Raw genomic sequence first — 16,062 nt, forward strand, 5'->3', positions numbered from 1 at the left:
AAACCCGTCTTCTTTCGGACATTTACAAATTTCATTCAACAAAAATTATGATTTACTAAAAGTTCCAAATCAAACAATTTATTCTATCATCCTCGCCAAAACAAAATTAGCAGTAAATTTTGGTAAAAAGTGAAAAACTGGATCGGAGAAGAATTCAACAAAATGGAAAGCCATGGGTTGAACACTTATTTTTTATTTTGAGCAAAAGGCAAAAGCTGTTTATTATGCAATTACTGGAAAACATATTTATTATATATATATATATATATATATATATATGTGTGTGTGTGTGTGTGTGTGTGTGGTGTGCGTGTGTGTATTTACTTTAAAACAAGCAAACAAATTTTTTTAAGTCTCAGAATACAGATTGGAACAACAAATTTTCTAAAGGAGTTTCATTTAAAAATTGCTGCCCTGTCCTGGCAGTATTGACTTTCTCAATGAATTAATCAATCAATCAATCTATTAGCTTATAAAGCACTATTTCCGCGATGTTCAACAGCGCTCCTCAATGAATTTTGAAAACAGATGGGTCTTGAGATCCGCTCTGAACTTCGCAAGTGATGGAGAAGTAGGTAGAGAGTTCCAGAGAAAAGGACCAGAAAAAGCTAAAGCAGATTTGGCAAAACCCAGATAGCAAAATTTTTCGGTAAAATGCTGGCCGAATGCCGGCATCGATGCCGGCTTGTTGACGGTCCACAGCAGCAAAACGGAGATGGATGTGAAAAAAGTTCCGGCGCCGGCTCGTAATCGTCACGCCAACATCGGCCCGGATTTTTGCGCCAACAAGTCGTATTCGCGCCGGCATCGGCCCGGATTTATCGTAAGCACTCTTATTCGCGCCGGCGCTGGACCAGGTTTTATTGCCAGCACCCGTATTCGATCCGGATTTTATTACCATCACCCGTAATCATTCCGGTATAGGTCCGAATTTTACTGCCGACATCGGCCCACTTTTTAAATAAATGTTACATATTAGACAATAACATCTTATTATTTTTATTATCTGCAAAATATCAAGTATATATATATATATATATATATATATATATATATATATATACACATACATACACATATATATATATTCAGATAGTAAATTTCCCGGTAAAACCAGAACATAAATAATTTAGTTTAGTAACAATAACAGAAAATCTAAAATTAAACAAAATAAACAATTGATGAATAAAATTTGATAACAAAAAGTAAATTAAAAAAGTAAATGACAAATTTAGAACATGTTTATACCAACAAAGTAAGAAACAATGCACATTATCAGATGCATATATATATATACACATACAAGCATACATATATATATATATATACTCTAAGAAACAAATTAATAATTGAATTCAGTATTTCATTGAATTGAAGTCAGTATTTCATTTTCATTTAATTAATAATTTCATTAAATATATATATATATATATATATATATATATATATATATATATAAACAATTAGTATCTATGTGCTGCTTTTGGCTTGTTCCCTTTTGGCTCTTCCACCATACCTGTCCGGTGCATTCTGAAGCCATTTTTTCGCCTCAACATCACAATCTGCCTCTGTGGCATGCCCAGTCCTTGGATTTTTTTGTATGGCATCTGGAGGAGTTAACGAAAAATAAGCTGATTACATTGAAATCTAAATCTAATCCTAGAAAAAAAGACAATAAACAAAACGTTAATAGATAGATAAATAGAAATTTTATTTATTTTTGAAACAGCAAAAAATACTGACTAATCAGGGCATCTTGAAGTAGAAGTCTTGACCAGCCCTCCTTTTCTTTTTTCTGGCCCATCCATGTAATGTTGAGGCTGACTTGGTGCATCATCAATGCTTTCATCATTTGATGCACACAATCTTTTACATTCTGTCCACCAAGTGTGCATAAATGATCCACCTAAATTAAAAAATTGTAAAAATATGGTGTTGCATGTCTAAAGAAATGTAATACATATACTAACCAAATTAGCAAACTCCACATTGTTCTGCACGTTATTATTAACTTCATATAACTTCTCCATTGTATCAATGGGAAGGTAAGACAATTTAATTATTTTTTTATCAAGTGTCACATTACTACTTTTTAATAAATCAAATATTAATTGAATATCTTCATTCATTTTTTGAATATCTTCATTCATTTTGGACATCTGTTGTAATACGGAATTTATTTTTCTTTCTAACCTTGAATATAATCAATAAATTCAAGATTTTCAATAATGAAATAATATACCTTGTTGATTTACAAAAGATATTTCTTGACTTGAAGCGATAGTTTTCTCCAAACATCGATTACCTACAATTTAGTAATATAAACCTTTTATAAAAAATCTAACATTAACAAAATTAATGTCATACTTTGATTTATGGGAGTATCATAGACAAACGAACATGAAGGTCCTTGTATGCCTGAACTGCCTTTAAATTTGAAATATTTGATACATATGTATAATTATTATTATTGATTCATCTACAGCCCATGTTGCCAAAGCATTTGTAAGATGAATTGGAATATCAACATTTGAATTTTTAAAAGGATTTCCATTTCCATTAAAATTTTCATGAGAAAAATTGCCACGGAATGAATTAATTTCTTCCCCAGATAACATTTGAAAGGTCGTTGAGAGACATTGATGCGTGTTTTCTCTAGGCGCTAATCCTGAAAGTGGAGTGCTGCTCAACTGTACCTTTCGGTAATAAATATGGGTTGTTTTTTTACATTTCTTGTTTTGCTCATGTTTTTCAATCTCCTCCATTTTGATGAATATGAAGTACCAAAGGAATAACGTGAACTCATGTCTTATTTATTAAAAATAAAAATATAAATGAAAATCAAAATAAAAAAAGCATATTAAAATTTAAAAGTTGAATAAATTTGAAATTATACTAACAAAATTACTACTACCAGTTACTAAACCACATAACCTAACTAGAGTTACTAAACTAAAGCATGAAAAATTAGAATAAATAAAATTTAAATTTAAACCTTGACGTCCTCAGTTTATACTTTATAGAATAGATATAGCTGAAATTTATCTCTTTACTTCTCAAGCTATACTAACTATACTATAGCAGATAGCTGCTATAGTCTTTTTAGTGGTGTTTTGGAACTATGTCAGTAAATTAAAAATAAATATTAACAAATACGATCATATAACGATAATAATATTACGATTTATGCAACCGAAGCGACTACTTTAAACGATTTTCTTAAAGTAAATAACAATTATTTAAATGCAGTTTAGGAAAACAGCACACAATCGCAATTAACAATCGGAAAAAGAAAGAGGGAATCTTTATAATATCGCGCCACTAAAAGTAAATCAAGTACGTTTATTTAGCGCTTCTATGAAATTCAAAAGCGAAAATGAAATTAGATATTAAATTTTGGATATTAAATGCTGTTCTGACTTTAATTAATTGGTTATAATAATATTTTGATAATAATCAAATGAAAACATTTCAATCCCATATATATATATATATATAATATATATATATATAATATATATATATATATATATATGCCTCCTGCCGAAACATACTGACATTAAACTTACTGATGTATATATATATATATATATATATATATATATATATATACATATATACGATTATAAACATAGTATTTTACGCATTAAACCATTTTACGGGAAAATGACGGCAAAATGAATGAACGCCGTAATTATTTTAAAAACAATATTTTCTTTATTTTTTGTGTTAAATACATACAGATATGAGTAAAAACATAAAGATATGAGTTTTTTATTTTAATTATGTTGATTATTATTGTTAAATAAAAAAATGAACATTACGGCCGACTGCCGGGATTATTGTGCCGGCCATTGTGCTACGAACCGCTGTCGGAGCGTACATGTATAGCGCGCAGCCATATTATGCCGGACATAGCCGTAATTTTCGACGTTCGCCCGGCACCGGCCCGTATTATCGTGCTATCTGGGAAGAGTGTTTAACACAAGAAAAAGCGAGAAGAAGAAGACGATCGTAAACCGGGGCGTTTAGGTTCAATTAATATATCTGATAAATACTTAGAAAATAATTTAGATTGAGACTTATACATGAACGTGCAAATTTTAAAAATTATTCTATATTTTATAGGTAGCCAGTGCAAAAGAACAAGATATGGAGATATATGAGAAAAGAAAGGGGAACGAGCAACTAGACGAGCAGCAGAGTTAAAAGCTTTACTTAAAGGATAGAGTATAGAGTCAGGAAGACCATAGTAGAGCGAGTTACAATAATCAATCCTAGATAAGACTAACGAAGTAACAAGAAGGAGAAGAGTAGGATCATCAAGAAAAGGCAAAAGTTTTTTTATTCTACGTAGATGAAAGTAAGAGCTTCTAGCAACACTATTAATCTGAGAAGAGAGGGACATAGTAGAATCAAAGATAAAACCTAGACTACAAAACTTATGAGAGACATCAAGAGTTTTAGAATCAGGTAAGATAATAGGAGGAATAGTAATAGAGTGCTTAGATTAACCAGACAAATGCGTAAAAACTACGGATCTATCAACTCAGTAGTAATTTTATCGATTAACTTCTAAAAAAGCTTTGAATGTTTTTGCTGGCAGAGATGATTATTCTAGAACTACGAACTGATATAGTTCATTCAAGGTCTGCAGTTAATACTCTCAGCTTTGTAGGAGAGAGTACGTCGAAAACACCTCTCAGCTTGTCTAGCAGCTATTCTGGCCATGAAACAATATCATCGTTGAACCAAACCGTTGTTTTTTTTTGTTTTGCTTTTTTATTTGCTTCTAAAATAATATGCAACCCTTTTTTATATTTTCTCTGACTATTTCTCCATCACTTACGAAGTTCGGAGCGGATCTCAAGACCCATCTGTTTGCAAAATTCATTGGGGAGCGCTGTTGTGCATCGCAGAATAGCGCTTTATAAACTAATTGATTGATAGACTGATTGATTGATCGATCGATCGATGAATTGATCGATGGATTGATTGATTGGTTGATTGGTTGATTGATTGATTGATTGATTGATTGATTGATTGATTGATTGATATATAATATACTCCATATATTTTGTTCAATATTGTCTTGCATGTTGCAACAGATTATCTGTCCTATTTTGAATTTTTAAAGAATTGAAAGAGAGATATTTTTAAGTATTATAAGTATCTAGATAAAAGACAAACAAGGTACACAGGATATGTATCTCAATCCTCTCAATCACTCTGAACGTTACCCACATTACCTTTACTACAACATTGCTACAACTTTACTTACGTGCCGTGTTTTGCTTCATTTCGTCTTAAATTAATTGCTATTAAAAGTTTGTTCACTAACTTCTTATTTAGGCGAGGTTCAAACATTTTATTTATGCCTTTGTTATTTTGACAGTTAAAAATGCCTAAGTAAGTTTTTTATTTTATTTTCATGCTTTGGATTAACTCTTTTTTTGGCAATCCTCCAATTTTAGGTGCCCAAAAAAAATAATTAAAATCCTGACTTGTGCAGCTAGGTACAATTTTTATTTCAAGTAATGGTGATGGTGTTTTTATTTAGGTTTCCATCGTTTCCATGTCTTTGATTTGTTATGTTGAGAGGATCACTAGGTTAAGGTTAGGGAAGCACTTTTGAACCACTCTAATCTAATTATGTAGCATATCTTGCCAGATTCAGATTCACATATTTCCAGATGGTTGGGCATTGTTGTTTGATGCCAACATTGGCAGCATACAAGGTGGGATATAATAACAGTAAATATTTGGGAACTTAAACTGGAAGATTGCCTTCTTGTTTTATGTTTTTAATAAAAAGTTTTTAATGGAAACTTTAAATATTATTTTTAGTTAATTTATTTAAATTTAAATTAAATATCAAATACATTAAAATTCATGTCGTGATTTATTGATGTTATAAATATCTTGTTTGCTTTGTTGATTGAGTGGTTAGTTAAATATAAATCCAATAGAATAATTAATAAGATTAAAAAATATAAAAGTCAATATTTCATAATTATTAAAATTTTTTATTTGTAGTTTGCCTGATATACCAAAGAATGCCAGCTCGTTAACAGTTAATGGCAAGCGGTACAATGCCAGTGTGGAAAGTTTTCGCTTGGAGGACCAGATAGTTGGAAGGGGACAGTTTGGGTACGTCTACAAGGCAGAACACATTCCTAGTGGTACTTCTATGGCTATTAAAGTTTGAAAATTTCTTATGTTAAGTTCCGAGTTAAACTCTAGTAGTAATTTAATCTATTTAGTGGTTAATGTTAACTTCTGAAAAAAATAAACAGAAAATTCAGTACAGTTCATTATCGGATGACAAACATAATTATGACAGACTGATTAGAGAGTTAGATGTCTCCATGAAGACCTCATCATGCCCCTATCTTGTTGGCTTTTTCTGCTCTTTATTCTGGGAGGTTGTTTAGTGGTTCTTCTAAAATTTTCAAATCTTTCATATCAATTTATTGTTTTTTGCAGAGTAATTTGGATTAGTATACAATTTGTTATTTCTTTTTTTAATGAAATTGTTTTTGTATAATAATTGTCTGTATGTTCTATATTTTCTGTATATCTATCAGGGAGATATATGGATATGTATGGAGCTGATGGATGCCTCACTTGACAAGTTGTACAAGGCAATGAAAGAGGGAAGTGAAAAAATCCCTGAAAGAATATTAAAGATGATTGCTATTGCTGTTGGTCTTGAATTAATTTTATAATTTTTTAATAACAATGAGATTCATTTAAAATTTACGATCACATACCAAGGTGTGTTTTTTTGTCGGTGAATTGAATATAAAATTCATTGAGAGGAAGTAATTTTTTTGTATGTTAACAAGCTTGTGAACAAATTTTAAGATTGTCTTAACAATAATTTGACTTCATAGGCAGTAAATGCACTTCACCATCTCCATAATGACCTCCACATAATACATCGGGACGTCAAGCCTTCCAACATATTAGTGAACAGGGGTGGGCAAATAAAATTATGTGATTTCGGCATTTGTGGTAAATTGCGCAACACCAATAAATTACCGAGTTCATTTGTCACCTCAATGAGTGTTGGTTGTAAGCCATACATGCCTGTGAGTGAGGATTTTAAATTCAGTTTAATTTTTGTGTTTTGGCTATTTTGTTGATTTAAATAAATTTTACACTGTTTAATATGCTCATCGTATACGAGCAATTGATCAAATGTGATCATCATATTTGTGAAAACAGCCAGAAAGGATTAACCCAACAGCTATTGAAGGTCGAGAGACATATGGCATCAGGTCAGATGTCTGGAGTCTCGGTATCACCATGGTTCGTTTTGCTTGATAGTGTTTCTCTCATAAATTGTGGTCTCTACATAGTTTTAATTTCTTTGAACGTTTTATTGCTATTCCTGATCTAATTTTAGAGATTGGTGCTGGTCTTTTTTGTGCATCTTTTTTGTTTTATTTAAGTTCGTTATTCAGACTTCTATTTCAGGCTTTGATTTTTTGGACCTTACTTTCCATTTTAATGTTAAGCTTGCATTGCGTTAAATTAAACAACAGGTAGAACTAGCCACTGGTGAGTTTCCATATAAAAAGACAGCAGCCTTGTTTGGTCAGATAAATGAGGTCGTTTATGGACCTGCACCTCGCCTCCCTCCTAACGAATTCACCTCTGACTTTGAAGATTTCATCGTCAAGTGGTCAGGCATCCTTTTTTTTCAATTTTAAACATGTTTCTAAATGTCAATATGTAAAAAATCAATTGTGGTCATTCAATTTTTTCAAACATTGTCTCTGTTTCCACTGTTTCAAAATATTTCAATCATATGTATAATAACAATTTGAATTTTTTGTTGATTTTGATAGGGTGTTTTTATATGACATGGGGGCTATCGGTTTTCAACATTTAATTATCACTCCTATTGTTACGTTATAAAACTGTTTCATTAATTTTAGAATAGCATGATATATTGTGAAATTATTTTTGTTGTATGATCCACATTAATTTCACCAGCTGATGTAGTCTAATTTGTTCATTGAATTCATCCTCTCTAGCCTAGACAAAGATCTGTCGACCAGAGCCACTTACAAGGAGCTGTTGATCCATCCATTCCTAACCAGAACAACATCAAACAACGACAACAATGCTAGTGATGGCACTAACAATAACAACAGTGCTAGTTCTAGCGACAATGTCAGTCGTCATATTGATGATGTCGCTAACTTCATGTCTGAAAAACTGACCAAATACAAGAAAAATATGCAAGAAATTTTAGAGAAAATGTTTTTATAACAAAAATTTGTATATTGTTGATTTATTTTTATATTAATTTAAATTATTTATTTATTCTCTGCTTTCTTTATTATGATTTTGATGCAATTTGTTTGATGAATATTTTAATAAGGAATACGTTTCAATTAATAAACGATTGTTTTATTTGTAAAGTTATTTACTTTTTTACAGTTTTTGTTAACGCTAAATTGTGCCCACTTGTTTGGAATATGTCTCCATGTTATAATAGTATTAAAGACAGTTGTACAATGTCTCGCTGTTAAATTTTCAGTTAATTTTATTGGTTTTAAACTTTTTTTCAGTTGCAGCTGCGTATCTTTTCCCATTCAAGTGGTTACATTGTTATTACGATATATTGATTTTTAAATTTTTCATGTAAATTGTTTTTGAATGTCTTTTTATATTTATTTTGTATCCTTGTGATCCATCTTGACTTGACAGAGCTATTACTTCCATTCTCGTTCACTATTACTAGCTACTCATTCAGCGAAGATTGTCTGAAATTATAACTGTCATAAATTCACGTATTTAATCATATACAAAGTATGTAGCAGTGATATATTTCATCAACATAATATGGCCGTGAACGTTATGGAAAACATCAGTTGACTGAAAAACGTTTTTTGTTGTACTATTGAGAAACAAATACATTCCTCTGCCTGTAGCATACTTTTATTAGCATATCGTCGTAATCTTAGTCAAGATGTCAACACAAGGCTTCAAACTGCTTCCTGCTTAGTTTAACCGGTCGATACATGGGTGGGTACAGCATTAGAACCTGAAGCTGTCAGAGGCACAACAAGCGAATATTACAAGTTGCGAACGATTAATGTTCTAATAGTTAACTAGAGACAGGGAAATTTTTTTAGCATACAGATTGCTATCAAGTTGTATTCAATTAAGCAATTTGAGACGTACAAATCATTGAATTTAGTAAGAATAACATGTAACAAACACATCAAAGTGCTCAGTTTCTCAAATTAGTCTCTCAATCAAAAACCGCCAAGCTTAAGAAATGTTTATTACAAATGATTTTTGAGCAAAAAAAAACATTTAACATAAAATAAATCATATTAACTTCTTATTGAAAAGTGGGAATAAAAAGTTATTTACAATTATGTTTCCTTCAAAAAATTTATCAAACGTAAATCAATAGTATCAAAGAATAAGAAAGAAGTGCAGGCATTGTGACTGAGAAGTTAACTATGGTCCATCCGAAGTACGTATAATCATGTTACTGAATTTAACTGATTTCATATGTTTAAATATTGTTAGCGTGTTGAAAAATTACAAAATCAAATTAATTTTCAAAAATAAATACATAGAGTTGTTCTAAAATAGTGTTAAAAATTTTAAAACAAAAACTCAAAAAGAGAAACAAAACAAAAAAATCTTATTTTATGAATCCCAAATTTCAGATTTCTAATGAATAAAAAAAGTTAAAAAATCATTGCAGTCGGATGATTGAAGAGTGGTGATGGACAATAAGAAGAGGAGGGACAGCGCCTTGATTACTAATCATCTTATCCTCGTGAATAAGTTCAATGCCGAATTAGATTCCTATGAATTATTTATTATTCAATTTATTCAACAGGAACTTCAACAATTGCTAATGAAAGAATTTTTGAAAAGCTTCACGACAAACTTTTGTAGATCTTGTCTTATTGAAAACATTCCAGAATCGAAGTGTTTCGTCCCCAGCCCCTGTTACAATGGACTCTCCGTCAGGTGACATTGCCTGTCGAATTCAATTAAATCCTCAAAATAAATGAAATGTTAACGAAAACCGATATAACGACTGACTTAATTATCATCATCGTTTAGCTATCGTCACTAACCAAGTATAAGACTCTCAAAGTGTGGCCTGTAAGCTTTGCAATCTGCGCCAGAGATGGATATTTCCAAACTAATATTTGATTCTGCGAGTAACCATGCGTACTGACCTGAGAAGAAAAAAAAATCAACAACACATTTAAATTAAGAATTGAATGAAAAGCTAAATCCTTCAAACCTCTTTTTCGAACGTAGTAAATATTTGTTTAACGTTATTTTGTTGGAAATCAAAAAATTAAGAAATGTGGATTCACTTATATTGCACAACTCAATGGTATCAACAATACGCACAAGGCGATTCATCCAGGCGTATACTAACACACGCGTATGTCAACCAGCGCGAATCAACATATTATACGTATGGCTACGCGAATGCTAAGTATTATTAGGTTGCTATTAAATAATACCTCTCTATCAATTCATTAAATAAATATCAAAACATGAACAGTACATGCAAATACGCGTAAATCCACGCATTACAGACATTGCCTGTGACAGGCGGGTATCTGTTTGCATTCCTACCAAGCCACTGCAACGCAGAACGATGTCTTTAGCAATCAAACATCGCCGCCAGATATTCAAACAAACAGAACAAACACCACTCACTAATTCAGAGGAGTGTTTGGACCAGGCCAGATTGCAGACTTGAGATCCTGTATCAACACATTGCAGTGGTCGTCCAGTGATTGTGTTCCAGAATCTGATGCGTCGATCTGCAGTTCCCCCACCACTAGCCAGCAAGCCATGTTGATGAGGTGACCACGCTATAGCCTGGTTAAAATGTGGCTTTCATGCTACATGAGTTTGCTAGGGATTAATTTTATCTAAAAGTAATATCAGCAAAATCGCAATCGACGAGCAAACAGATAACAAACAATCCGATTATAAACATTTGCAAAAAGTTAGACACGTCTCTATTTCTTTAATTTAGAATCATTCTGTGAACAAAACTCAAATTTATTAAAGTGCATCTTTACTGACACGCTGAATGTTGATGGAGAAGAATGTGAAAAACCAGATTAACATATAAACATTTATTAATAGTTTAATTAGAGACAGTTAATTTGCTGTGCAATGTTCATGGCCAGCCCTCCAACCTTGACAGCAGCGATGTGGTCTGAGTATGCGAGGACTGGTTCACTGCTCCTCGTGTTCCAAATGTACAACTTGTTGTCGTTGCCTCCCGAAGCTAGATGCTGGTAATCTGGTGACCACTTGAGGCCGCACACCTGGACGAACAAATGAGTAAATCAAAAAAACTAAAATTATGGAAAACTGCAAAGAAAAAATAAAATAGAGATTATTAAACATAATGGAGTGATTAGGAGGATAAAAATGAGAAATACCTCACCTCTTGTTTATGACTAGGAAGTTTCCTGTCTACGTTCGATGATGGTGTTCTCGTGTCTCGCAACAACACCAGCCTGTCTCTACTGCCCGAAGCCAACAAATCTGCATTCCACGCCAATGCACCTGCCACGTTTGTTAGATTCGTGTAAGATCAGCAGGATTGATCATGCCATCAAATTTGTTTGGAAACAGTGAAACAATGTAATTACTTGGTGATAAAAAAAACATCATTGAACATCATTTTCATTGTCAAATCAGTCACCATTTTTATTTGTGAACTCAGTTGGTATAACAAGCTTATGAGACTGATCAAAGACAACCAACAAAAAAACAAAGAACAACTTTTTAAGTAAATGTTATCAATGGTAGATCAGACAAGAAAGCCATCATCATCAGCGTCATTCTAGTCAACAACAACATCGTTGTCATCATCACACCGTCATCATCATCGTCTTAAAAAACATCATCATTTCACTAATCACGATCAACCGACCAACTCTGGCAGTGTGCCCCACCAAAGTTGAGACCTTCTTGTTGACGGAGACATCCCAGATCTGCGTCAGTCCTCTGTGCGTGCCCACCGCTAGCATACTCGACTGCACGGAAATTAAACAGGGTTTAATGATAATAATTATTAACTATATACATGCACTCATAGCTAAACAAAAAATTCTTGAAAATACACTATGACGCAAAAGTCACTTTTTAAATATTATATCGACATTATAATGCTTACCACGCTGTTACATAGCTATTATGCAATCAAAAGAACACAAGATAATTTCTTAGATCAGACAACTTTTTACAGTAGCAAAACTTATTGAAAATATTGTGGCAGCTACAAAAAATGACAAAATAAAAATGAAATGAAATCACTGTACGAGTGATTTTTGCACACACACCCACACACACACACACACACACACACACACACACACACACACACACACACACACACACACACACACACACACACACACACATGCAGAAATAAAACAACCAAAACAGCAGCAACACCATGAACAAGGGTTAGTGTATTTACTGATAACAGTAAGATGCAAACGAACGCGGGAATATTGAAAATAAAAATATCAACAGCTCACTTTTTCACTCCAGGACACAGAGGTTACGGAATCAGCTTCCGATGACAAATCGCACAACCTCGTAACCTGTTTTGATGAATACAACTCCATTAAAAATTATTATTATTAAGACATTTCATTCATAATCTATTTTACATCTTTTTCTAAGCACTTCTTCATTTATAACCATGTATTAAAACATTTATATATGATATTCCTTCATGTATGGCAGCTTTAGCCATGCTTGGTTGTTATTGCATACAACAACAACAACACACGTTTAGACGGCATTTTCCCCGAGATCAGGGGTTGCCGTTTGGCTACCTATGATGAAACCGAAATACCCCTCGACGCCATCCACATCTGTCACTCGCCTCAGTATCACGCAACCCCGCTTTCACCCTGTCCTTCTCCACCTGCTCTCTCCATCCCAATCGCGGACGACCCCTTCCTACCACTCCTTCAACCTCGAACTCCAACGCTCGCCTAATCCCGACCCTTTCATCCCTTCTCAACACATGTCCATACCACCGCAATCTCGATCTCCTTATCAATGTCACCTGATCTCCTTATCATTGCATGTACATATTTTTTTTCTTATTATTATATATTGTATTGTGTGTTAATTATATTTTGTTTTTTTTTCTCTTTTTTGAGTGCATAGGAGCGGCAAGTTCGCGCCCTTTATAAAACCATTATGTTATATTAATATAAATTTTTTGAGAAGCATCTCTAAAGTTAAAATAGATTTTTTTATTGCAATAATTTTGCATCTTTTGTCAGCATCAACGACTGACAGATCTATTTAATTATTTATATTTCGCAAAACAAAATCAAACGAAAATCATTGAAATAAATGAATGCATGATATCATTGCTTTCAATTTTTCAATATAATTTTTTGCAACCAATTCACAGATGAATATTTTTTCATGGTAACAGAAAATGACCTCTTTTTAAATAGCTCATAGAAAATATCACATTTGTATTTTCATTTCCAACAAACTATTCAATCTTAAAACCTTGCTTAACCTAACCAATCTTTTGGTTCAATTTTTGCTGTTGTTCTACAGATGATGATTATAAATGACAATCATAATCATAATTTGATGTAATAATAGTAAATGATGACGACGATGATAATAAAAGAATAATGAATGATAACAATGGTGATAATGATAAAAGAATGAACGATAATAATGACGATAATAAAAGAAAGAATGATGAAGATGCGTGGAAGGTAAATGCTACCTGGCTGGTACAGGCACTCCAAAGGTAGACACAGGACCCGAGACCTACGCTTAATGTGTTCTGTAGTGACCAGTCGACGAGGTTCAAGTAGAAGTCATCCTGAAGTTCGGGTGCATCTAATACTTTAAATGGAATTCTAGATATTTTTCTCATTGCCTGTATAAAAATTGGTTTGTTTGTACAAAAAATATTTCATTTTCATAGATGAATTTTAAACGTTCATTTCAAACTTATCTCAACTCTGTGTACATCCAACAATTAATTTTCCATAACAACAAATGATAAAAATCAGTTCAGAAAGAAATATTGTGAAGAGCTACCATCAATCGCAAATAAGTTATTCACATTGTGAACATTTTCATTACAAACACCAAATCACAATCATCACAACACACCTTAACGGAGGTTTATTTTGAACACGGAAACTTATTTTAAGCACTTACTTTTCTGGGAGATCGTAACAACCTCTGGCTCTTGCAGCCGATGGGAGATAGTGAATATGGAGACATGTCATTATTAGATGGTGCATAATATATCGTGCGATACTGCAGGCAAGATTATTTTCAATTAAATTAAATTGCTGTTTGTTTAAAAATAAACTTATGAAATATCAGAGTGGTTATTAATAAATGTTAAGTACACTTTTTGGCACCTGAAAAAGGTTTTTGACATCTTTGGGAGCAAGAGCCTGCCTCTGTTGATCAGATTGTGGATCCTTCATATCTTCAATTCCCGCTCCCAACAGTTCATTCTTAAGTAGACAAGCATATGCTAGACTGTCCTTACTGCTCTCTGGAGATAACTTCATCGATGATCCAGAGCACAAGTTCTGACTTAGTGTTAGAGATTTTGGTTCCTTGAAAAAAAAAATTGAATTTCTAAGAAAAATTCAAACTAATTGATCTTACTAAAATACAACTCCAAAAGTGAAATGTAAATCAACAAACTATTCATCTAAAGCCTAATAAATATAACTATGGGTTTAAAAATCCAAAAATGTTATTTCTACGAGATATTAAAGCCAATTTTTCTAAAATTAAATGTTTGGAAGGCTATAATTCTAATGACGAACAAATAACAAATTAGTATCATTACAGTGTATCACTAAAGTATTTTTACAGTGCAATCCATTTAAATTGAAAGAATGAAAATTAAAGTTATAAGATTAACTTATTGTTCAACAAGGTTACACTAATGGCAGATGTACAAGTTACAAATACTCATTTCATATTTTATACAAACAGGTTTGGCATCAAAGTTAATGTTCCATACTGTTTTACTTCTGATTGGAATGAACCGATCACTGCAGAACTCTTTCATGGGTCTTTTGCTGGCCTGCTAGCAATTATGCAGAAAAAAATGTTCATTATTTGCTTACAACTTTTAATTAATCATGTCTAATCTTTGTATCATTTAGTAAACTGAATATGAGTATCAAATAAATTAGTAAAGCCAAAGTAATGCATTCAAAATTGTATAAATTAAATAATTAATTAGCAAAAAACAGATATGAAGTTGATAAGATAAACCCCATCAACGTTTTTGAAAAATTAGACATTTATCACATATTTCAAATTCACAGGTACATATAAGATGCAAAGTGAGAAAAAAGTAATGTAATAACAATGAAAAACCAAAAAATGTAAATTTTTATGTTCAAGCCTAATATTGAGTCTTTGTTTTCATTCAGTTTTGTATATTTGTTGTCAAAAATGTTCATAAACAAAAAAAAAACTGACTATTTGAACCAGAAAGTAAAAATTGAGAACAGCTGATAGCTTACTACTAGTTACTTGATTAAGATGAAGAGTATTTATAATGAAATAGTCACCGTGGCAATGAATTCAATGAAAGAATGCAATAAAAAAACAATATATTTAATTAAAATCAATGATTGTTTAACCAATAAGTATGAAATAACAATGAAATAAATTTTGAAATAGTTTCATCAATTATTGAAAACAAAATATAAATTTAACTTTTCAAGTGGTAATAATTAATTTAAGTTACTTTCACTATGAAAAAATAAAAATTTATGAAAAAAAACACGTACAGTTTTTTGTAATGTGGGTTGTCCATTTTGAACCTGTAATAGCCTCTGCTCATACACTGGATCCATTCTTCCTCCAAAGTTTAAACCTACAAACAATTATTAAATATTAACATAGTGAAATTAATAATATGACAAGAGAATAAAGAGATGGAATGGATAGGGTAAATGTAGAATTAGACAAAAATTCTGAAAGATATATGCATATATATTT

General features: G+C 31.9%; 3 protein-coding genes across 3 annotated transcripts in view; 1 reads left to right on the top strand and 2 right to left on the bottom strand.

Annotated features, from left to right (window-relative positions):
* Positions 1–1,470: 1,470 nt before the first annotated feature.
* On the bottom strand, positions 1,471–2,030 carry HELRODRAFT_169381 (hypothetical protein; the record flags this gene model as incomplete). The annotated part of the gene is made up of 3 exons (XM_009015202.1): positions 1,471–1,607; positions 1,744–1,906; positions 1,971–2,030. The coding sequence occupies 3 exons, from the start codon at positions 2,028–2,030 to the stop codon at positions 1,471–1,473; spliced, it is 360 nt and encodes a 119-aa protein (XP_009013450.1).
* A 4,100-nt stretch (positions 2,031–6,130) lies between these two features.
* Positions 6,131–8,283, top strand: HELRODRAFT_74733 (hypothetical protein; the record flags this gene model as incomplete). Its single annotated transcript, XM_009015203.1, has 7 exons — positions 6,131–6,202; positions 6,297–6,425; positions 6,588–6,708; positions 6,901–7,094; positions 7,231–7,314; positions 7,551–7,690; positions 8,046–8,283. Coding segments are annotated over 7 exons (978 nt in total), but the record flags the coding sequence as incomplete, so codon positions are not given.
* Positions 8,284–9,130: 847 nt separating this feature from the next.
* HELRODRAFT_97989 (hypothetical protein) overlaps positions 9,131–16,062 on the bottom strand; it is an 8,176-nt gene continuing 1,244 nt past the window's right edge. The window contains exons 2-14 of the mRNA XM_009015204.1: positions 15,852–15,937; positions 15,041–15,133; positions 14,451–14,654; positions 14,242–14,343; positions 13,799–13,954; positions 12,570–12,635; positions 11,960–12,062; positions 11,468–11,589; positions 11,214–11,345; positions 10,723–10,887; positions 10,122–10,226; positions 9,929–10,021; positions 9,131–9,843 (exon numbers count right to left, since the gene is read on the bottom strand). Coding sequence (XP_009013452.1) covers positions 9,802–9,843; positions 9,929–10,021; positions 10,122–10,226; positions 10,723–10,887; positions 11,214–11,345; positions 11,468–11,589; positions 11,960–12,062; positions 12,570–12,635; positions 13,799–13,954; positions 14,242–14,343; positions 14,451–14,654; positions 15,041–15,133; positions 15,852–15,917 — 1,449 coding nt within the window. The 5' untranslated portion in view covers positions 15,918–15,937 and the 3' untranslated portion in view covers positions 9,131–9,801. The remainder of the gene's footprint in view (positions 9,844–9,928; positions 10,022–10,121; positions 10,227–10,722; positions 10,888–11,213; positions 11,346–11,467; positions 11,590–11,959; positions 12,063–12,569; positions 12,636–13,798; positions 13,955–14,241; positions 14,344–14,450; positions 14,655–15,040; positions 15,134–15,851; positions 15,938–16,062) is intronic.

This window comes from Helobdella robusta, assembly GCF_000326865.2.
Source record: "Helobdella robusta unplaced genomic scaffold HELROscaffold_15, whole genome shotgun sequence".
Lineage (NCBI taxonomy): Eukaryota > Metazoa > Annelida > Clitellata > Rhynchobdellida > Glossiphoniidae > Helobdella > Helobdella robusta.